We start from the raw sequence: 24,427 nt of genomic DNA on the forward strand, positions 1-24,427 counted from the left end.
CGGGAGGCACGAGGCTGACAAGGAGTCCAGCGGTACCACCTACTGGAACGAATGTGCAGTTAGCGTTGAAAATCTGCATTCTGTTTGTGCATAGGACTATTCTAAAGGTGAGGAAGTTGCTGAAGGTAAGTAACTTGTTCTGCTGGATTATGAGCAAATGTCATGCACTTAATGTATTTGCAAGCAAATTGTATGTAGGGTTATGTATTAGAATACAGAGGACAAAAAAAGTTAAGTATATTAAATACTAAATCTATATATATATATATACACATCTGATAAAGACTTCTAGTTGCAGATTTCTTAACTTCAAATTTCCTCCAGGCATCAGACTGGGTCCAGAGATTTTTTTGTGAGAAGTACCCCTGTATGCTGTTAGGTGGCGCCAATCTGCTTTGTGTCTGTCGGCTGCACCTTCTGCACCAGTTATGATGTTGCGGTTGCTTTATAGGTACCACCCCGGCACGCAGACGTCCGTTCTTTTCTTTCCACGTCAGTTAGCGCTGATCCGAACCGAGCTACTCCTCAGCCATTTTTTACTGCCTTTTTGAATTTTTCGAGTTTTCAAATCCTGGTGGTCCGAGGATGTCATCGACAAAGACTGGGTTAAAGCCCTGCATTTCCTGTCATCGGGGGATGTCTGTAACAGATCTGTACCTTGTGTGTCTTTGATGCCTGGAGCGCAACCACAACCTTAAATCGCGCTTTGAGTGTCATGCCATGCATCCAAAGGCTTTTAGGGAGTGGTCTCCGAAACTGATGGCAGCCTACAAGTCGAAATCTCGGTCAAGAAGAAAGTCCCAGGATCGGTTGCGGAGTCCTCCATCATCATCGTCCCCCCTCCAAGTCCTCTGGGCTACCGAGTAAGTCATGGCACAAGAAGAAATCTAAGAAGTCAAAGAATATTTTGACCGCTCCTTGCCCGTCGGCTGACGTTCTAGGCTGTGCTCTGCAGAGCCTGTGAATGGGCCAACTCCACGCCACCCCAAGTATCCGGGAGCTAGAGCGACCCCTGCCCAATTTAGAGTTTTATGATGCCATGCACCAAATTTTTGGGCAGTCCCACATGGCTGGAGCACCTTCGGGCCATGTGGAGTCGGAAGGGTCCCCTTCGGGATCCACCTCGACGGCTTCATCCTCGACACCTAGGAGCACCCATGGATCCAGTCCTGGATCTTGATGAATGTCGGTTGTACCACTCCGGCCTTCCCTGACACTGGTCCTGATGCCGGTGCTCTTGGCGCCAGCTGTGTCCATGGGTGGTGTGATCCCCATTCAAATTCCCGACTAAGACACTGAGCCAGATGGGCATCGTACGATGCCGATTCAAACAGCGGCAAGTGCCTTGTGCAGGAAGCTGGCCCACTGTATGATGGACACCAATGGCATTGGCACCTTATACCAGGTCCAGGCAACCTCTGTTGTGTAGGCAGTGTCTAGGAAGGCAGGACTTTCTAGGGGTAGCTGTGGATGAGCAGCCAAGACTTATCAAGGAGACATGCAAAGCTTATACAATACCACTATAGTCACACAGCAACTTATCAAACAAGAACCACACAGTGTTACAGAAAATAAAGGTACTTTATTTTAGTGACATAAATACTAAAATGCGGGATAGGCAACTCTCCAGTAGGAGGTAATTAAACACACTGTATATCTGCAGTAACAATCAGGAATAGGCATAAAAGCAACAGAAAACACTGAAAAGCAATAGGCAATACTGAAGGCCTAGGAGGAGACCAAACCATATACTAAAAGTGGAAAGTGAAGGTCGGGAAGTGGAATCGGTAGAGGGGAGCTTGGAGGTACTAGGAAATCCCAAATGTAAGTACTAGAGTGCACTGCAGTGACCAGGAGGAAAGAGGTAAGTTACTGGTTCTACCCAAATCAACCCACAAGACTTGGATATGGCAAGACCCAGACAAGACTTCAAGAAACCAAAGGTGGACCTGGAAATGAAGGGGACCAAGTCCAGTTCCAATTGGAGTGTAAGGGCCAATGGGGATTTAACCCACAAGGGGAGTCCCGGGCGACCCTCAGCAGTGCAGAGTCCAAAGAAGAGGCCGCTCATACAGAATACCCACAGGCAAGGAGCTCAGAAGTGGCAGAGAAGCCCATGCAGCACACCTGAGGAGAGATCTCATGTTGCAGGGAAGAGGGTTGATGGTTGGGGCTACACGGAGCCTGAAGATCCCTTGGAGGAGATGCAAACAGGCCTTGGTAGCTGCAAGAGACGCAGTGCACTGGGGTACTGTCCTGCATGGGAAGGCAAGAGCTTACCTTCACCAAAGTTGTACAGCTGGCAGAGAGGTAAAAGGGGACCACTCCAGACCACCACTTGTGATGCAGGATCCACGCAGCTGGTCGCCGTTGCAGTTGGTACCTGGGGGGGGCAGGGAAGTGACTCCCTCACTCCAAAGGAGATTCCTTCTTACATCTTGTGCAGACTGAAGACTTGCCGCCCTCAGAGGATGCACAGCCGGGGAAATATTGCAGTTGCTGGGAGGAGACAGAGAAACAATATTTCAGAGTAAAGTCGTCACTGTTGCTGAAGTTTGTAGGTTCCAGTGGAGTCCAGTTGCAGGTACAGTGCTGCTGGAGTCTTGCACATAGAATCTGAGGACATACCCAAGAGGAAGACCCTAAATAGCCCTGGAAGGGTGATTGTTCATCTAGCCAGGTGACCACCTATCAGGAGTGGGCTCTGACTTCACGTGCCTGACCTGGCCACTCAGATGCTCTCAGAGGCCTCTGCCCACCTTGGATTCAAGATGGCAGAACCCAGGGGCCATCTGGAGGAGCTCTGGGCATCAACCCTGGGATGATTATGGACAGGGAAGTGGTCACCAGAGCAGGTTTGAACAGCCGGTTCGAATAGCTCCAGCCCAGGAAAGCAGAACAAAGGATTTCCTTTGGGAGAGGGAGGCAACACCCACTCCCTTTGGAACTAGGTGTTACATGGCTTAGGTCGGGTAGCCTCCCCAAGCCACTGGTATGCCCTCCTTACATAAACCACACTGCACCAGTTCAGGGACTGGAGGTTCCAAAGGGAGTGGGTGTTGCCTCCCTCTACCAAAGGAAATCCTTTGTTCTACTTTCCTGGGCTGGAGCTGTTCAAACAGCAGAAGGGAAGAGACCCGTCTGAGGGGTGGCAGCAGTGATGGCTGCCTGGAAATCCTCAGAATGCTGGTAGGAGCAAAGCTTCGGGTCCTCTAAGGAGCCCCCAGAGTGCATGAAATCATACTGCTAATACTAGCAACAGTATTGGGGTATGATTCCGAAATGTTTGATACCAAACGTGCCCAGGTTTGGGATTACCATTCTGTAGCTGGGCATAGTTAGTGGCCTATGTCCAGTACACGTGGAAAATGGCGCCCCGCACTCACGAAGTCCAGGAAAATGGAGCTAGAGTTCATGGGGGCACCTCTGCTCATGCAGGGTTTCCCTCACACACAGGTACTACACCCTGCCCCCTGGGCTAGGAAGGCCTTCTATGGGGGTGACTTACAGTGACCTGGTGCGCATGCACCTTTTCACGCAGGCTGTAATGGCAGGTCTGCAGACACATTTAGCATGGGCTCCCATGGGTGGCATAATACATGCTGCACCCCATGAGGAACCCCTGGTGCCCAGTGCCCTGGGTATCATAAACTAGGGACTTATAAGAGGGCACCAGTATGCCAATTATGGGGTGTACAAATTCCTAGGCAACCATATTTAGAGCGCGCACAATCACTGGGGTCCTGGTTATGTGGATTCCAGTAAAACAGTCTTAGCATACTAATAGCAGGAAAAAAAGTAGGGTTAACTATGCCAAAAAAGCACATTGTCTCCTATATAGGATCCTGAGCCTCTGTCTTATGGAAGAGGGTACATGGATGAATGGGAGGGGTCACTGTACCCTTTAGAATACCACCTCCACGAAGAACCTGTGGACTGGCGCACAGACTTTAGTGAAGCCAGCAGCCTTGATACTTCTCCAGATTACAGGCATGCTTTCTCCCCCTACTGTGGCTATGGAGGAGGGAGCTTCCTATTCTCTGGTGGTGAGAAGAGCAGCTCAGGTCCTGGACTGTGAGTTGCCTTTGGTGGCTGTGAAGACTTAATTTCCTGTCAGAGACGCTTCAACCAGGAGCTTCCTCCTCAGGACCTATGTTCCCATTTAACAAGGCTCTCAGGGATGTCCTGCTCTATACTGGGTCCACACCCAGCACAGGGGCTCCTGTGAACAGGACAATTGCCTGCTGCCACCGCCGCGCTCCAGGGGACCTACGTTTTCTGACACAACAACCCACACCTGAGAGCTTGATTATTTAAGCCTATACTTCCCAGGGCTTTTTCCCTTCCGCAACCCCCGATAATGAATCCAGAAGGCTCAACACACTTAGGAAGATTATTTTTTTCTTCCACCAGCCTTGCATTGCGGTCTGTAAAAACTGCATGCTTTTTGGGCCGTTATTGCCACATGCTGTGGGATACGGTTGCACAAGTGCTGCCACAGGTCCTTGAGGGGGCCTGGGCTGTACTGTCTCAGGGAGAGACGCAGCAAAGTTCACTAATCTGTTGTGGACTGCATGCAACCGACTAGCTAGGCAGAGCGGTGTCATCGACAATGGCCCTGAGGCGCCATGCCTGGCTGAGGCCTTCTAGCTTTTGAGGGGACATCCAAACTATTTTGATGGACATGCCCTTTGATAGCACCTGTCTCTTCGGAGACGAGACAGACTCTGTGCTTGAGCGCTTCAAGGATTCTTGAGCTACTCCCAGGTCCTTGAGCCTCGCGGCTGTTCCTTGTCCTCCTAAGTCTGCCTTTTGTGGCAACGGAAGAGGCCTCCAACTGCATCCTTTCCCAGCCAGCCAGCCACCGTGCTGTGCTTGCTGCCCAGCCTCTGCACGGCCAAGGGTGTGTGATCCATTAACCTTGTGGATCAGGGAGCCAGCTTTCTAGATAGCCCACCCCCTTGTTACTCCCTGCAACAGCCTCTAAGCCTTCCTATTCAACCTCTCCCCCAACTAGGGCCAGTTGGAGGCAGGATTCACCATCACCTGCTCTGCTGGCAAAGACAAGTGGGTTTTGCAGATAGTCTGAAGGGGCTACTCCCTCCCCTTTCAGTCTACCCCTCCATCCTTGCCACCATCTTACGAGCAGATGACTGAGGATTACTTGTCCTTTATCCACAAGGAAGTTGTCTCTCTCTTTGCCAAGGGAACCAGAGAGTGGATTCCTGTGTCAGAATTGGGTCATGGTTGTAATTCCACTACTTTCTGATACTCAAAAAGGAGAAGGGTCTCCATCATATCCTAGACCTTCAGTTCCTCGATCTCTTCCTCAAGAAGGAGATTGTCAAGATCTTCACACTGGCTCAGGTTCTATCTTCCCTGTACCCAGGAGACTGGATGGTAGTGTTGGACTTGCAAGGCACATATTTTCACATTCCGGTCCTGGCTGCCCACAGACATTACTTGCGGTTCATGGTAGGCCACAGGCATTTAAAATTTACTGTGCTCCCCTTTGGCCTTACCAGCACCCCTCGGTTGTTTTTCAAGGTGATTATAGTAGTCCCAGCTCATCTGTGCAGATCAAGGGTTCCACTCTTCCCCTACATCGACAACTGGCTGTTGAAGACTGGGTCACCACAGGATGTGGTTTCCTACCTCCAGACTACGGCAGACCTCCTGCATTCGCTGGGGATCACTATAAACATGCCTAAGTCACACCTGACTCTCTCTTTCAGGCGCTTCCTTTCATCTGAACTGTTCTGGACACAGTGCAATTTCAGGCTTTACAGGGAGTGGTGAGTCTAGGATATTCAGGCTATGATACAGATGTTTCAGCCTCTATCTTGGATTTCAGTGAGAATGACTGAGGTTGCTGGGCCTCATGGCCTCTTGCATCCTGCTGGTGACACATGCCAGATGGCATATGCGGGCTCTGCAGTGGGATCTGAAGTTCCAGTGGGCTCAGCATCTGTTTAATCTCTCAGGCAAGGTTCAGATCTGTGAGAGGTCTGTGAAAGATCTGCAGTGGTGGTTAGCAAACCGTGATTGGGTCAGAGAGAGTCGGATCCCTCTCCCTTCCCCAACCATATCTGATCTTAGTGACAGATACGTCACTCCTGGGATAGGGCGGCCATCTGGGAGAGGTCGGGGATGAGAGGCATCTCGTCTCTGGCGGGATCCAGACTCCACATCAACCTGTTGGAGCTCCGTGCGTTCACACTAACATTGAAAGCATTTCTTTCTTCTGTTAAGGGGAAGATGGAGCAAGTGTTCACAGACAACACCACTGCCATGTGAGTGATACTGCAGCAAGCAGGGTTGGGTGGAGTCGTGGGCCCTTTGTCAAGAGGCTCTGCACCTCTGAACGTGGCTGGAATAGCAGATCCCTGGAGATTCAACATCTGGAGGGATCTCTGAGTGCCAGAGCAGACAAACTCAGTCGAAAATACCTCACAGATCACGGATTCTCATCTGAGGTGGTGCAAGGCCTCTTTGAGCATGCAGAGAGCCTTGGTTAGATCTGTCCACCTCCGCAGAGATTGCACAATGTCAGCAGTCTTTTGAATTGGAGTTTCCAAGGCAGCAATCGGAGACGCTTTTCATCTTGAGAGGAACTCACGCCTCCTGTACACCTTTCCGCCTGTACCACTTCTGCTCAGAGTTCCCAAGTTCATCAGGAATGACCAGGCCCAAGTAATCCTTGTGGCTCCGGACTGGGCACTCAGAGTCTGGTATCCCGAGCTGCTGAGCATGTCCATCGATCATCCGAACAGACTGCCCTTTTGGGAGGATCACCTTCTTTTGCAGCAGCATCGGAGCGTTCTGCACCCTAACCTGTCCACTCTCCACCTTCTTGCTTGGAGATTGTATGGTGACAGTTGACAGCTTTTGACCTTCCTGTCAAAGTCTAACATAATCTCGGCAGCCAGGCATCCCTCCACCAAAACAGTATACACCTGTTGTTGGAAGAAATTTGTGGCATTGTGCACAGACAAGTCTGACCCCCTATCTCTCAGAGGTCCTGTTGTTTGTCCTTTCTCTGGCTCAGCAGGGCTCTGCCATGGGCACTTTTAGAGGTTATTTGTCTGTTATTTTTACTTTTTTGAGGCTGTCTGATAAACCTTCTTTGTAGGTGTCTCAAAGGTCTTACACATGTTTTTTCTCCATCCCCATTCTTTATGCCTCAGTGGGATCTGAATTTGGTTTTGACATTTCTGATATGCGCTCCTTTCGAGCCTCTCCTCAGCTGTCATCTCAGGCTTTTCACTTTGAAAACAGCGTTCCTTGTGGTTCCTACATCTGCCCACAGGGTGCGTGAGCTGCTGGCATTGTCATCTAAGCAGCGCTAGCTTCCTATATATCCTGACAAAGTGGTGCTTCACACTAGGGCCTCCTTATTGCCAAAAGTGGTTATGCCCTTAAATGTAGGCTGATCCTCACCTTACCTACTTTTTACAGACCACCACATCCTTCTAAGGAAGAGGAGAGACTCCACCTCCTGGACACAAAATGAGCTACCTTGATAGTACAAGATTTCCAGGTGGATGATCAACTTTTTCAGTTATGTGGGTGAAAAGAAAGGTCAGGTAGTGCAGATGTGGACCATCTTCAGCTGGGTCATACTCTGCATTAAGATTTGCTACGCACTGGCCAAGAAGCAACTCCATGAAGGTTTGCATGCTCATTCGACCCAATCTACAGCTGCAACCACTTCATTAGCATGCAGATCTCAAGTCATTGACATCTGTCAGGCGTCAGCGTTGACATCTCTGCACACGTTCACTAATCACTACGGCCTGGACAGTCAGGTCCGTAGGGACGGATACTTTGCCCATTCGATTCTGCAGGACTTTCTAATATGATCTTTGTTCACAGACCCACCTTCTGGGATGGTAATGCTTGGGTATCTATTCAAAGGTATGGAATCTGCAACTAGTAGTCTCTATCAGATGAACAAGTTTCTTACTTTCAGTAATGCCTTATCTGGTAGAGACAATATCTAGTGTTGCAGATTCCTTATCGATCCTTCCTGATTTGCAAACTGATTTCTAGGGACAGGGACTCCCCTGTCAGGGCCTTATTTTGGACGCACCAGTAGCCGGTGTTCATGTGTCTGTGTTTCTGGCATGGAAAGTCGTGAAAAGAAACTGACGTCAGCATGCCAGGTTGGTGCCTGCATAGGAACGGCAATATCATATCCGGTGTGGACCACACCAGTGACTGATGTGGAGCTGATCAATGGCACCTAACGACGCTCAGGGATACTGTTCATGAAAAATCTCTGGATCCAGTCTAAGGTACTGATCAAGAAAAATCTCTGGATCCAGTCTGATGCCTGGGGGAAATCCAAAGGTTAGGAATCTGCAGCTAAATATTGTCTCTACCAGTTAAGGCGCTACTGATGCTAAGTAACTTGCATATAATTATTATATATATATATATATATATATATATATATATATATATATATATATATATATATATATATATTAATAATAATATGTGTGTGTGTGTGAATTATGGGGTTGTTTGTCACCAAGGGGTTCTGAGTGACGTCAAATATACATCCCTGTAACTAACTTTTTACCCATCCATAATTTTCTGTTATATATGGCTCCCAGTATCATTTGCCCCTACCTTCATCTACTGTGCAGGGGCAAAGGATAATGGAAGAGCTATACATAACATGTCCAGTCCTCCTTGATGCAAATGTGAAAAATAAATGTCTTACCTGCTATCCTTAACCAAAACACACTACCTTCCCGGCCTTCCTTCCACCTCCTGCAGCTGTGCTTTCTGTGTTCAGCCAGAGCAGACAACCAGAGCTGCGCAGACAGGCTCTCGGAGAGTCATGTCACCTGGCCTGGAAGGCCTTTATTACCTCACAACAGTTAGGACTATGTTTCCATTGAAAAAGTGTTTTTTGACTTGCCTCTTGCCTATATCTTTGGCACAGTGTGATGAATCTTCACAAAATCTTCCCCCCAAAAAAGTGGCCTGGTGATTCTTGTAGCGCATGGGAACCTTCAGGGTGATCGGTCATGCAGGGGCTGAGAAAAAAGGGGCACAAAAAACGATGTGTTTTCCTTGTTAATTCCCATAGGACCTGCCAACTCGTCTGCAGTCCAAACCACTGGATGGAATTACACCATATTTAGTAGAAAGCTATCTTCTGGTACCCAGATTGTGCTTTTTGTTATTTGTTTCACTAGTTTAGGAGATATTTAGGGCAAATAAATCTGCATATCTCTGGCCACGATTAATCGTGTATTTTCATGAATATGCATGCAAAAGGAAGCGTTGCAATTGGTTGACCACAGCCTGACTAGAAAGTTGTGACCGCCATTTTATTTTACAGGACACTGTTCCTGGGGGTGAGTATTGAAAGTGGCATAAGGGGTTACGCCCTCCCAATGCACAGCTAATTACTCCACATATGATGTCATTGATGAGATCTTGTATGGCATCTTTGATATCACTGCAAAGTTTGCAATAACATTATTGATAAGAAAACTGTGCATGGCAAGGTCGCGAGTTACAGTTACCTTAAGACGCGAGTTATATTCACTTGAAAGAACTCCCAGCTATAACGGATTAATTTCTATGGTTTTGTACGAGTAAATTCAGAACCCAAATATTACACCCCTGTAACCTTTGTTTTTTTTCAGTGAATATATATATATATCTATATATATATATATATATAATATCCTTAAGCATGGTCACTAATAAGTCAGTAGATGCCCTTACTTTGCATGTTTTAGGAAATAATCTCCCATTATAGCTCCCTTTTTGGAACCCTTTTTTGATACCACACCGTTAAATGTGAAGTTTTTTTTTCGCTTAGCTGTCTTCCACTTTTGTTTAGAGTTACCAGAAAGATGAATTTGTCTTTACATGTTTTTAACCTATACGTTCATATGTTGTTTCTGATGTCTGTCTTTAACATTTTTGTATGCTGTATTAGTGTTCCCTCTAAGGCTTTTAGAATAACATCCAGTAACACATTTTTCAAAATATTAAGTAAAATGTTATCCTGTGGTAATGTTGTATCTGAGTGTCTTTTTTTCTAATTATATATGTTTTCCTTTTTGCCAACCAGGAGCTGCAGGTAAGTTGCAGCCTGGTGCAGTGGTTTGTTTAGTCAATGGTCCTAGAGTACTTGTTTTTGGTGTATGTGTGTGTTTACTTTGTGTGCATATGTACATGTAAATGGTTCAGCTAAAGCTAGAGATACTGACTGCACTAATTTAATAAAGTAAACCATATAAAGCACATGATAAACTCTAATTTGTATTAGAGATTGCCTATTACGTTACTGAGCCCTTTAGTAAATGTCTCAGAAAATTGTTTGCACTTGAGAATTTTAAAAGCTTTCGCTTTAGCTTGCTGAACATAATCTTTGACAACCATGGTGATGTGAACTTTGTTTAGAAGAAGTGATTTGCACTTCATTGTTGTTTTCTTTCTAACAGGGTGAAAGTATGGACAATTTTAATTGGGGCGTTCGCAGACGCTCCTTGGACAGCATTGACAAGGGTGACACTCCCTCACTCCAGGAGTGCCAGTACTCCGGTAGCACTCCCAGCCTAAATTTAACCAATCAGGAGGACACTGATGAGTCCTCAGAAGAGGAAGCATTGACTGTTAGCCAAATACTTTCAAGATCTGATATGGTAAGCTGTTTCCTCATAAAATCAAGTGTAAAAAGTGTAATGTTTAAACTGCGAAGCAGGCTCTGTAGCTCAAAAGCTAAATTCTGTGGGAACCCAAAAATGATCAAATGTTTTCAGTAAGCGTTGCCTTCACTCTCCAATGCAAACATGGTTGTAATTCAAGCAGTTCAATTTATGAGGTATATTTTTTTAGATAAAACATCAATCACAAATCTGTCTACAAAAACCTATATTACTTAAGCATGTGGTAGGAATGTAAAGTTGGCATTCTGTTTTTTAAGCACATTTGTTCATGAGGCTTAGTCCAACAAGAGGCTTGAAACGCACATCTTTCATCAACATTGTGTGATATTCAACAACTCGTGTTGATTCTTACAATGATACATTAAATTAGCTACAGGAAAACATGTTATATTACATGTGTATATTCTGTATCAAAATGAGATATAGTGTGCACATAGTACAGGGGTTCCCCAGAGGCTTAACAGAGTCTTAAGTAGATAATAATGATGCTCTCTTTTGTGGAAGTGTGGTTGAGCAGTTAGGCTTGTCAGAGGGTAGTGCAAAATATTTGGTGTACACACAGTCAATAAATGAGTCACACACTCAATGACTAACTCCAGGCCAACGTATTTATATTGCAAAAATATATTTTGTTACTTTATTTCTAGAACCAAAAGGATCTTGTTGCAGGTAAGTACATTTGCAAGTAAGTACCGAGCATATGTATCAATTGTACTTTGAGTTTGGCAAATAAAACAGTTTACAGGCAAGTAACATGTTTCACTTTCAAAAGCTGACACTGCAATTTTTAGAACAGCCCTGGTGGGGGAAAAGTGTTAGTGCAGTTTTGAGGTAATTACTCGACTTCCAGTTCCAGTCTCCGGGGGTTAGGATGTCCACTGGTCAAGGTTCAAGATGACACCAAATATACACCACCAGCAACATGGGGCCAGCCAGGTGCAGAGGCTAAAGTTGGGGCTGAATTTAGAATGGGATCCTATGGAGACTGGAGGCATTTGGGAAACAGATCTGCCCGCAGGTAAGTACCAGTGACTTCAGAGGGCAAACCTTGGGGGTTTAGGTGAGCACCGGGGGGGGCACAGGTTAGCACCACACACACCTTCAGGGGCTGCAGGGTGCAACACAGCGTGGGGCTCCCAATGCTTTTCAGTTAGGGGACCCCGGGGTTCGCAAAGATGATGCAGGCTGGGGGTCGGTTCCAAAAGCCACAGGCTGGACGAGGAGGGCCCCTGCTGAACGTTGGTGGACCGGTGGTCGGATTCCCCAAAGCCAAGGGGCTGCAGGTGCAGGGGTACCTTTGGGCATCAGGTATCTTCGTCCGGTTCTCTCGTGGTCAGGTGGATTCTCTGGATTTTAGGCTGCAGGCATTATTGTTTTGGCCAGGAGGGGGTCAACCCAGGGTGGTCCCAATGTCAGAATCACCTGGGGACCTGCTGTGGGCCACCAGGACTCGAACCATGTTCGTCGGGTGCAGAGTGGGCAGGACTCGTGGATCTGGGGCGGTTCGGAAGTCCTTCTTGGAGTTGCTTGTGGACAGGGCTGCTGTCCTCGGGAGGTCTTGGTCCTCTGGTGGGCAAGCTGTCCTCTGAGGGTTTGGAGAGATGGTTGCAGGATGCATTGCCTTTTTGTAGCTGGGGCTTCAGAAGATGCAAACAGACCGGTAGGGCTGGGGCCAAGTCAGTTGGTGTCAGGAGTCTTCTCTGCTGGGGTCGGCTTAGTAGTCCTTCTTGCTTCTTTCTTCTTTTTGTTGAGGTCGCCAGGAATCTGGTGAGCTACATTCAGGGGAGCTCTTAAATCCTGGATTTAGGGGTGTTGCGGGGGTCAGAGGGCAGTAGCCAATAGCTACTGTTCCTGAGGGTGGCTGTACGCTTCCTGTGCCCACTCCCTTTGGGGAGCGGGGCATATTCCTAAACCTATTGGTCCCTGTCTTCCAAACCAAGGTGGAGGATTCTGCAAGGAGGGGGAATCACTTCAGTTCTGGACACCTTAGAGGTGGTCCTAGCTGGAGGAGTCACTAGTCCCTGTTTTACCTAATGTTTTTTCACCAGACCTGCTGCCAAAAGTGGGGCTTTATCTGGAGCGGGCATCCACAGTAGCCGGAGTGCTCTGGTGCACTGTAACAGGAGGCCTGAGCCTTTGAGGCTCACCTCCAAGTGTTGCATTTCATGCAGGGGGGAGGCGCGAAGCACCTCCACCCAGAGCAGGCTTTGTTCCTGACCCCAAAGAGCACAAAGGCTCTCACCCCATGGTGTCAGAAACTTGTCTGTTAGTGACAGGCTGGCACAGATTGATCACTAAAGGGTTGGATCAAATCCAGGGGGCACCTCTATGATGCCCTCTGGGTGCATTTTACAATAAATCCAACACTGGCATCAGTGTGGGTTTATTGTGATGAGAAGTTTGATATCAAACATCCCAGTTCTCAGTGAAGCCATTATGGAGCTGTGGAGTTCGTAATGACAAACTCCCAGCCCCATGTACTTAACATGGCCACACTGCACTTACAATGTCTAAGAATGGACTTAGATACTATCGGGGCATACTGCTCATGCAGCTATACCCTCTCCTTTGGTATAGTGTACCCTGCCTTAGGGCTATAAGAGGGTGTAATCATGCCAAAAGGGGCACTTTCCTAAAACCTAAAGTCACCACTGCACCTGCCGTCACTGACCCGAATTGGAGTGGACCTGCAGTTCCAGCAAGGCCCTCCAGTTTTCCAGAGTCCAATTCCATTGTGGTTTCTCCCTTCCCAGACTCCCTGAAGTCGCCTGCAGCCTCTGCACGAAGGCCCTCCTCTCCTGCAACCTCGTAGGTGAGAGAAACCGGACACTTAAAGCAAGCACTGTCCCCATCGCCACCGGCCCAAGTCGAAGCGGACCCCTGATGTCAGTGACATCCCCTAGCGCTTCTGAGCTTGAATCTGTAGAAAGTAGGATCTTTTTGACACGGTTACCCCCACTTTTTGCCCTGTTAGTGTGTTTTGACTGTAGTACACTTGGATCCAGCTAACCAGGACCCCAGTGTCCGTGTTGTTTCCCCTAAATGTAGTTGGTAAGCAACTTTAATATCCCACAATTGGCATACTATGGGTGTACTCCTGTAAGTCCCTACTGTGTGGTACTTAGGTACCCATGGCATTGGTACACTAGGGGTGCTCTGACCCTGTAAGTCATCCCTAAGGTAGGCCCTTCAGCCCAAGGGCTGGGTGCATGGTTGTAAGTGTGAGGGTACCCGTGCATGAGCAGAGGTACCCCTACAACCCCAGACCCCATTGTCTGGGCTTTGTAAGTGTGGGGAAGCAATTTTAAGGTATGTAGTGGACACTGGTCATCACGAGATGTCCAACCATGTAATGGCTTCTCCGAACCTAGTCATTTTGGTATGAAACATGTTAGAATCATGCAACTACACCGATTCCAGTGTTAGTTGTATGATACCTTGTACTGTGGGTGTTCCTTAGAGGATACCCCATCTCTGCCTGTACAACCTTGCGTGGTCTGTATGCAAGCCAGTGCTACCGCTGACTCCAGCCACTGGTCTGCCCTCCTGCTGCTGAGCCTAACTCGGACAGGGGAAGGCAGAATTAAGATTTCCTGTAGAGGAGAGTTGTGACCACCTCTCCTTTAGAAATAGGTGTCTTTGGGCTAGGATAGGGGAGCTCCTGAGTGCCAGCAGACTGCTTTGAAGGACACATTTGGTGCCATCTTGCATAAACCGGTTTACTCCAGTGCTGGAGACCCCTGCTCTCACTCTGGTCTGAAAGGACACAAAGGACAGGGGAGTGGCCACTCCCTTGTCCAGCTCCTCCCCTGGGGAGGTACCCAGAGCTCTGCCAGGTGGTCACTTGATTCTGCTATCTTGGAAGTAAGATGGGCAGAGGCCCCTTGGCGCATCTGACTGGTCAATCCACCAGATTGGCGTCCCTGATCCCCCTGGTAGGTTGGTCACTGCAGAAGCTGCCCAACCTCTTCATGGGTTACTTAAGGGCTCCCCTGAGGGTGGGGACCCTAGATTCGTCTGCAAGACTCCTATGCAAGACTCTTCTGCGACCTTGACACTGGAACCACTGCTGGCCGTCACCAGGAACCAAGACAAGACTGCATCTATTAGTTAGGAGGGCTCCTACTTCAACCTTGTCCCCGTGCATTGCAAGGACTCTGCAACTTCTGTGACTGTGCATTCTCCAGAGTCACGACGACTCAGCCTGAACTTACTACAGCAAGAAGGAATCTCCCTTGGGGTGAATGAGTTACTCCCCTGTAGCCCCAGGCACCTCAACATCGACAAACCTGTTTATGAATCTTGCTGTCCCACTGAATCTACAACACAGGTGGTGGTTCTGTGGGCCTACAGAGTTCTGACCTGTCTTCTTGGCATCTGAGAAGTCTGTGCACCCTCATTTGAGCTGTTTGGCCAGAGCCCATGTGGACCAGGTCTGTTTGTCGTTGCCAAAGCTTGTTGGCTCTTTAGTCTTAAGACCTCCTAGCTCCAAGGAGCTCCAGCCTCCAGCACATCACAGCTCCATCAATGGCATCCTCCCTGCAACCACTACGACATGGACATTCATCTTCGTTGTGCTGCTGGGGCCTCCCTGCGATGACATATGCCTGCTACCAGAGTGTCCTCCTGGGATCTTCAATGATTCCTGCTGGTTCTCCTACTTGCTGAGGGCTGGCCCTGACTTGGATTAAAAGTTTGAGTCCCTTGGACCTTGCTGGTCCCCAAATCCTGCAACACTTTGTGCAATGCATTTTTGCATTTGCCAAGGCTGTTAGTGATCCCACTGACCATTGACACCCCTGCAATTCAACGACTGGCGTGTGACAGCTCATAGAGATCTTCCTGCATCGCCAGGACACCACTACAGGACTTTCACAACAATCGTCCTCAGGAAAGCATCTTCAAGAAGGTTGGACATTGCCTTACTGCACCCCCTGGGAATCTCTGGGTGGTCTAGACTCTTTCCCCTCTTTCCTTAGGTCCTTGTCATTCGGAAGCCACGCCTGGGCTCCACCAATCTGTTCCACGTGTCACAACAATAGCTGGACAACCGAGGTCCCCATTGACTTCAGCGGGAGGTTCCAACACAATTTCACCCCTATGCACCTGGGCACCCTGGTGTAGATGCTCCACCTTCCTGGGTATCCATGGTTGGGGGTACTCCTGAACCCCCCTTGCCCCAATGGGTTTCCTCAAGGTCCTTTTGGAAGGGTCCTGGAACACGAAAACTCACTGCGACTTCTCCATGTCTTCTATGGACACCTGACCCGGGGTAACACCTCCGCCCATGGGCGCCTGGAGAGCCCTAGGTATTTAACTCCGGTGTTTTAGTGTTTCCCTAGTCCTGATGGTCCTCTTGGTTGGTAATGACTTTTATATCCCTTTTTTTTTTTTTTAGTATATGCTTTGGCCTCCCCTTAGAGGTCCATGTTAGTTTATGCCTTTACTTATTTGTTTCAAAGTATATTTTTGTGTGTATATATCTCCGGTTATGAAATATACCAAGGTTAGTTTAGTGCTTGTGTTTTAATAATAAAAAAAAATCCTAACACGGGTGTGGTTCTTTCTTGTGTGTACATCACTGTCTGACCTATGTGGTATTTGCAATTGCTTTACACCCTCCCTGATAAGCCTTAGATGCTCTCCACAGCTACCCTTTTAGAGCTCTGGTTATCTGGGACCAATTAGACTGTCACAAAGGGATGCCTGGACTCAGTACAGGGTGCTTCACCTATAGGCGTACACCATATACTGAGCCTGTCCAGGGTCCACTGTGGTTTCACCTTTCCTGGACTCCACGATGATGCCTGCGCCCTCCGTCCACAGGTCCCCGCAACCGCTAGTGCTCCTGGATAAGGAAACACTGTGCCAAGGTGAAGAGGACCAAAGTTGCACCTACGTCCCCAGGAACGCCACGTTTGCAGCTTTCCTGTTGGTTGTCCCCTCTTGGCCCACACAGCCAGAGCCTGCAGCCTATATTATTGGAGTCCAATCCCCATTGAAATACATTGGGCACCTGACACCATACTACACCTCTGCCCCAGTGCTGTCCGGAGTGACCTGCTGGTGTGGCTCTGACCCTTGACCAGTAGTCACCTTAAGTCTACAAGACTGGTCCTGTGCTTGTCGTTAAGTGCTTGTTTGCGGAGTGTGTTTTCTTTTCATAGGCTAACATTAAATAACTCTGCAATTGTACTGTCAGTTTTTGCAAGTGTAACGTGTTTATGCTTAAAAACATATTTACCTTATTACGAAGTTCTTGACTTAAAGTATACATAAAAAGAAGTATTATTTTTCTAAATGGGTCTCTGGTTTATTCTTTGAGTGTATTGTAGGAAGCTGGGTTCTGGTTGCAGTACCTCATCCCCCACTTTTTGCCTGTTTTTTAGATGCAGCTTTGACCGAAGTGCACTGGGTTCTTGCTAACCGGGTCCCCAGAGCCAGTGTTCCTTCCCTAAAACAGACACCTGGTCAGTTGATCCCCAAGTGACCAGGCCCTTCAGTCCCCCAGTAAGTCCCTAGTGAAATGTACCTGTGGTTTCTAGGGCATGGGTACTGAAGAGGTCCCTTAGAGTTGCAGCACAACTTGTCACTCTGAGGGACCCAGGATACACCTTATTCAGACCGCCATTGCAGGCTGTGACATGGTGCTCCCAAAATTGAAAACCTAAAATGGTACACAGCCTTTGTGCCATTTCTCACACTGCATACAATATATGTAAGTCACCCCTCTAGCAGACCTTACGGCCCTAAGGCAGAGTGCATTATATTATGTGTGAGGAATATATGCATGAGCATATATGCCCCTGCTATGCCTCTGTTGTTTCGGAGACATAGTAAGTGCATAGGGAAGACATTTTAAATGCATGTGCTGGTGACTGGGTTGCCCAGCTACATGATGGCTTCTCTAAACCCTGGTTTGTTTGGTATCAACATCTAAGCATGATAAACCCTCACTGATTCCACTGAATGATTTATTAAAAAATGCACACATAGGGCACCTTAAAGGTGCCTCCTGAAAACCTACCAGCTACTAGTGTGTTGACTGACTGGTCCTGATCAGTTCACCCACCACAGACTCGTTCCAGGACCCCATGGTGAGAGACAGTGCTTTCGAGGCCCAGAGACAAAAACCTACCTTCTCTTGCAGGCAGGATGGACATTCCAGGGTGGGAAGCTTCAAAGGCCTTTCTGTATTGTAATGTGACCCATATCCAATGTTCCCTGTAAGGCGCGCGCCTTTCCTTCCCCCATCTTGCAGGCCCCTTTGGCAAGCGCGCACGTTGTTCCACCATTCCTGTACTTTGTGGTAGTTTATATGCGTTATCACTTTCTAAGCCTAAATAAAACTTTTAGAGCGATATACGTGCTCCCCTAAGGCAGATAATGCTCATATTTGAATCTGGATTGAAGTCAATGAAAACAGCGTTTAAAGGCCGCGGGGAGTGTTTTAAACATCATTTGCCGTACTTTAGCATACAAGCGAGCAAGTGATATTTATGTTGAAAATGAATGGTTAATGAGCTAGGAAATGCTTCAGAACAGTAGAAAATGTGCTGTTATCAACTTTTCCATCATTGTCGTACTTCATAGTTGTTTATATGCATTATCACTTTCTCAGCTCAAATAAGCCTTTTAGAGCTATAGTCATGCTCTCCTATTGCAGAAAATGCTCATCTTTGAATCTGGATTGAAGTCAATGAAAACAGCGTTTAAAGGCCGCGGGGAGTGTTTTAAACATCATTTGCCGAACTTTAGCGTACAAGCGAGCAAGCGATATTTATGTTGAAAATTAATGGTTAATGAGCTAGGAAATGCTTCAGAACAGTAGAAAATGTGCTTTTATCAACTTTTCCATCATTGTCGTACTTCATAGTTTATATGCATTATCACTTTCTCAGCTCAAATAAGCTTTTTAGAGCGATAGTCGTGCTCTCCTATTGCAGAAAATGCTCATCTTTGAATCTGGATTGAAGTAAATGAAAACAGCGTTTAAAGGCCGCGGGGAGTGTTTTAAACATCATTTGCCGTACTTTAGCATACAAGCGAGCAAGTGATATTTATGTTGAAAATTAATGGTTAATGAGCCAGGAAATGCTTCAGAACAGTAGAAAATGTGCTGTTATCAACTTTTCCATCATTGTCGTACTTGATAGTTGTTTATATGCATTATCACTTTCTCAGCTCAAATAAGCCTTTTGGAGCGATAGTCGTGCTCTCCTATTGCAGAAAATGCTCATATTTGAATCTGAATTGAAGTAAATGAAAACAGCGTTTAAAGGCCAAGGGCAATGTTCCCTGTAAGGCGCGCGCGCACCTTTCCTTCCCCCGTCGCGCAGGCCCCTTTAGCAAGCGCGCACGTTGCAACGTTCTTGCAACGTCGCTCCCTGCATCATGCACAGCAAATGTGACAAGACAACAGCAAGACGTAAAGGCACCTTCATTGCTCATTTACCGTCTGAATGGACAGAACACTTTTTTTTGTCCGCTTGCCAGAACGAGCCAGTAGGCCTAAAAATGGCTCACCCTTATAAATCCGATTAGTCATAGCGAGTGGCTGAGCAGATAACTTGAGGCCTCTACTTCAAGTTCTGATCTGTAACATCAACAGAGCACAAAACAGTGTTTGGGGGAATTGTAACTCTGAGTGCATGCAATGCGGAGGCTATCACTACAGCTGTAAAAGAGTTCTACACTGCCAATAAGCTGGACCTTATGAAAATGGTCATGTTTACATCAGATGGTGCATCAGTGATGCTGGGAAAGGACAATGGTGTTGCTACCCGCCTCAAACAATCCATTCCTCCTCTAGTTGAGCAGCACTGTGTTGCGCACAGAGAAGATTTGGGAGTTGATGATGCCTGGAAAAAAGTGCTGATGATCCGGGAAATGGAAACATTACTGAGGACTGTCTACACTGTGTTCTCCCGCTCACCTTTAAGAAAGTCCAAGCTGGACGAAATTGCTTTGGTCACTGAATGTGAAGCGGTCTCCTTTCGGCCACTCAATGAGGTGCAGTGGCTTTCAAGGCATTTTGCTGTAGGTGCACTCTTGCGTAATTATGAGGTTGCTCTCAAATACTTTGATCATGAAAGAGTTGAGGAGAATGACCCAATTGCTAAATATTGCTACAAAAAAACTATCTGATTCAAACTACCATATTTCCTTTGCAGCACTAAATGACATTCTGGGTGAACTTGCATCTTTGTGCAAGTTGTTTCAGAAAAGCTCTTTGACCACCATTGAAGCTGTACAGTATGCAAGAGCAAAAATTACCCAAATAAAGGAACAGTACTTGGGCGACACTGTCTTTTGGAGCGACACAGTAAGAGATCTTATGGCTTTGTGCAGAGAGGACCGAGAGTATGATAGTGAGCCGATGTTATCTTTCATTAAACTTCTTTGTGAGCACATGGAAAGAAGGTTCCCAGAAGATGAATTGAAGGAATGGACAAGCTTTGATTTCCATACAGTAACAACACAATCACAGTTTGATTTTGAGACTGAGAATGTACAAAGACTTGTTGAGAAGTATAAGAAGGTCTTGGTCCTGGGTGATTGTGACACCCCTGGTGATGTTGTTCGGCAGTACAGAGATTATAAATATGTGGTGGCAGCGCATATAAAAAACGGATTGTTTAGGACCTTTCAAGACATGGTGAATTTCACTCTGCGGAATGCTGCACAGTATAGTGTTGTATCTCAGCTTGTTGATATCTGTGCAACTTTCCAGGCTTCAAGTGCAGACTGCGAACGAGGATTCAGCCTCATGAGCTCAATCAAGTCCAAATTAAGAAACAGACTAGAGGAGAGTCACCTAGATATGCTGATGAGGACCAAGGCTTACCTCTCAGATGGGAAAGTTGATTTAGACCGAGTTTATCAGCACTGGAAAAATGGCAAGGACCGGTGAGAAAAACAAACATGTCACACATCTAACGTTGGCACCTGACTTGTCTAAACTCTGATGCGGCTTTTCCTACAGTCCGTGTGTGGGTGGGGTAGGAACATTTCTCAGCCTGTATCTTGGCAGAGGCATCATGGCATTCATCAGCAGTGTGTTCATCAAACTGTAAATGTTAACCAATTGTACAACTGGCTGTATTTGATGTGCGGGGTCCTCTGCAGCACTCTGAGAGTATTCATTAAAGTTTCATAATGGTTCAACCTTCTGATTTCTGTTTTCTCTAACTGGGGTGTAGGTGGCACTTAACAGGTCATATCCTTGGGGTGTGCAACCAGGTCTCAAAACTGCCTTGATGCCCTATTGCATGGAGCAATGATATCCCTTTTTTGCTTTAGTGGTATGGAGAGGCTAATGCCAAAGATCTTGGCTAGTTATGCGCTGCGCGCGCGTGAATGGTCAATTTCTTGGCACACGTATCCTTGGCTGCAGCGCACAGAGACTGCACACTGCCGCACACAGTGGAAAAAAATTAGAGGGAACATTGCCCATATCTCTTAAAATGGTGGAGATGACCATCCCCCTGCCCTGACTCCATTTCTGGCGGGAGCACAGGCGGGAAAATTTGTTAAATTACGAGGAGTGGCCACTTCATACCAGTCTCACCCCTAAGGTGGATCAGCTGAAGTGGACACTACTTTTTAAATTCATCCATCTTGTTTGGAAGGAATTAGGCCACTAGGTTTAGGGTTATACCCACTTTCCAGAGGAAGTGGTCATACGAAGGATGTAGTCACCATGATGGTGGTCAGCCCATTGGCTACTGCCTTGCACTCCCTCTAACACCGCTAAATTGAGTATCTATGTAGCACCCCTGAACCCTAGAACTCAGATTCATGACAACCTAAGAAGAGCGGGACACTACAGAGTCGCACCAGCAGAGAAGACTGCAGACACCTGCTGACTTGGCCCCAGCCCTACCGGCCTGTCTGCAGCCGTCAAAGATCCTGTGCCAGAAGATGACCCGTCCTACAGCCCAGCAACTTCCACAGCTTTGGGAGGACCGCCTGCCTTCAATAAAGACCAATATCTCCCGAGAACAGCCGACCTATTCAAGAAGAAACCATCTTTAAAGGAAAAGAACTCTGCCCTGAGTAACAGCGAAACCGCACCTGGATCCACCTCTGCACCTGATGCCCACGGTCTGAGTCCAAGTGGCTCATCAGTCCTGTGAAGGTTCCCCAACGGTTCTGAGTCCTAGTTCACCGTAGGCTGACCCTTGCTGGACTGTGCCTTAAAGCCTGCAGCCTCAATCAGAAGACTTTCCCTAACCATAACCTGCCCAGCAAAGTGTTTACAATGCCAAAAGACACCCCTGCACCCAGAGCCCCTGGGGAGCTGGACCGTCGGGGACCCTACGTCCCCTAGTCTCGGAACTTACCTGGGCAGCTGTTCAGCCTCCGGGCTCAAGCCTGCAGCCTTTTTCTAAAACTGATATCCCACTTTGACTTACATTGGGTGCCGACACTGTGTTGGCACTCTGCATTCTGTCGCCCCTGTGCCTCTGAGGGTGTAAGTTTGGTGCTGCCTTGGGGGTCCCCCTTGTACTTAGCCCAACTCCAGGAGATCGACACCTGACCCCACTTTACTCACCTATGAGCAGCACATCTCCAGTTACCCCTGTCTCCTTTGGTTAACATTGGGCATCCAACAGTGTGTTGGTACTCTGCGCCCAGGTGCCACTGTGCGGCTGAGGGTGTATGTTTGGTGCTGCCTTGTACCACCCCAACGCTCGATTGGTTAAGTTTGGGCACCTGACTCCAAATTTGACCTCTGCACCCGGCTGAACCCTGTGCCTCTGTGGGTGCACTTTTGGTACAGATTTGAACCTTGCCTGGTGTTGACCATGAAGACTGGAGTTGAGTACTTACCTGCAAAACTGAATTCTTTATGTCTTCCCTTAAATTAATATTGCACTGTCGATTTTTTAAACTGAAAATAATTTTTTATTTAAAAACAACTTTCCTTACAACGATGCATTCAAAGCATATATAAATGCAAATGTTATTTTTCTAATTTGGTCTCTGACTTATTCTTTGAGTATGTCTCATTTATTGCCTCTCTGAGGACAACAAATTCTTAACACGACTCCTTGATGAGCCTAAATGCTTGCCCACACCACCACATGTAAAGCACTAGACCTATCCTTTTCTGCCTCTGCAAACGTTTGGGGATCCACTGTATACTTCGTTTGAGTGCACCATATAGAGAGCCGGCTTCCTACAAGTCTCATTTATTGCCTCTGTGAGTACAACAGATGCTTACCACTACCCTCTGATAAGCCTAACTGCTTGCCATCACTACCACAAATAGAGCATTAGTCCTACATACGTTTGCCTCTACAATACCAATTGGGGATCCACTGGTTTCTGCATTGTCTACTGCAGTTTAGTGCACTCTATAGAGAGCTAACTTCCTATATTGGTGGAACTGCAGTGGGGTTGCTGATACCACTTTGTCAATAAGTGACCACACATGTAAATCAAAAAATTGCCTTTAGTTAAATTGCGTTTTCAAATTGGGTATTTTTCCATATTCCTAAAAGTACTGTTAGGGACATGATTAGGTCCTTGTAGCTTAACAGTAAAAGTTTTAAAAACTTTCTTTAGTTAGGACAGCGAAAAACTGTTAGGATTGTTCTAGCTCAAAAAGTTCCCAACTTTAGTGACATATTGAGTACCTCAGAGGATAGGGTGGTGGAGCTCAACATCACCCCTTTCCTTAAGCTTTCCCCACAAGCAGTTAAGGATCCTCCTAAAGGGTACAAAATTAAAATAGGTAAAATTCCTACCAGTGCAAAGCTCCAGGAGCACTGGCAGAGCATGAGCAGGCCCATCCTACTGATGAAGCCACTGATCTTGTAAATCAGGATCCAGACAACTCAACTAAAGAGGAAGAAAGAAACCCTCTTCCACTTGAAAGAGAAGAATCTGCACCCCAATTGTCAAGAAGACCCCCTATTGAGAGTGGCTTAGGGTCCTCAAGGTACAGAGAAATACTCTGAGTAGGAGAGATTAGCTAGGAGACTTACCCTGGAAGACAGAATCCTAGCAATTGAAAAAGAAAGAAGAGAAATGGGTTTAGCTCCCATGGATGGTGGCAGCAATTTCATAACTAGGGCCAGAATAGAGCACTTTGACCCTAAAATCCCCAAAGGAAATGTCCCCAAATATGAGGGAGTTTATATCACCAAATGGTTCACAGCCTATGAGAGGGCCTGTGTAGCCAGAAAGCTTGATAAAAACAACATTGGGGCTCTCCTATGTGGGAATTGTTCTTAAAGTGCACGAATGGACTCCTCAGACTGAATGAGGCAGATGCAAGGTCCTATGACCTCATGAGGGATACCCTGATTGAAGGATTTGGGCTTACTCCTGTGAAGTACAGATTCGAATTCAGGGTGACTAGAAAAAATCCAGAGTGAGTCTTGGGTTGATTTTGTGGACTTCTCAGTAAAACTACTAGGTGGCTGATTAAAAGGTAACAATATGCATGATTGTGAAGGTCTTTACAGTTTGGTAATGAAAGAGCATCTGTTGAGTAATTGTGTGCAGGAAAAGCTACATCAGTACCTGGTGTACCTAGGTCCACCTTCTCCTCAAGAATTGGGGCAGAAGGCAGACCACAGGGTCAAAACAAGGGTGACCAAAACTTCCACGGGTGGGGGGCAACAAAGAGGCCGGAAAGCCCCCACAAAGCAAAGAAGATAACCAAAACAAGGACAAAACTAAAGAGTCTTCAAAAGTCCCAGAAAAACCTGCAC

General features: G+C 47.0%; 1 protein-coding gene across 12 annotated transcripts in view; it reads left to right on the forward strand.

Moving 5' to 3' along the window:
- Positions 1-24,427, forward strand: part of FRYL (FRY like transcription coactivator) — a 1,894,812-nt gene that overhangs the window by 1,628,637 nt on the left and 241,748 nt on the right. For all 12 annotated transcript variants that reach the window (XM_069201557.1, XM_069201569.1, XM_069201550.1 and 9 more), the window contains one exon: positions 10,476-10,676. In XM_069201557.1, coding sequence (XP_069057658.1) covers positions 10,476-10,676 — 201 coding nt within the window. The remainder of the gene's footprint in view (positions 1-10,475; positions 10,677-24,427) is intronic.

Source organism: Pleurodeles waltl, chromosome 1_2, assembly GCF_031143425.1.
Source record: "Pleurodeles waltl isolate 20211129_DDA chromosome 1_2, aPleWal1.hap1.20221129, whole genome shotgun sequence".
Lineage (NCBI taxonomy): Eukaryota > Metazoa > Chordata > Amphibia > Caudata > Salamandridae > Pleurodeles > Pleurodeles waltl.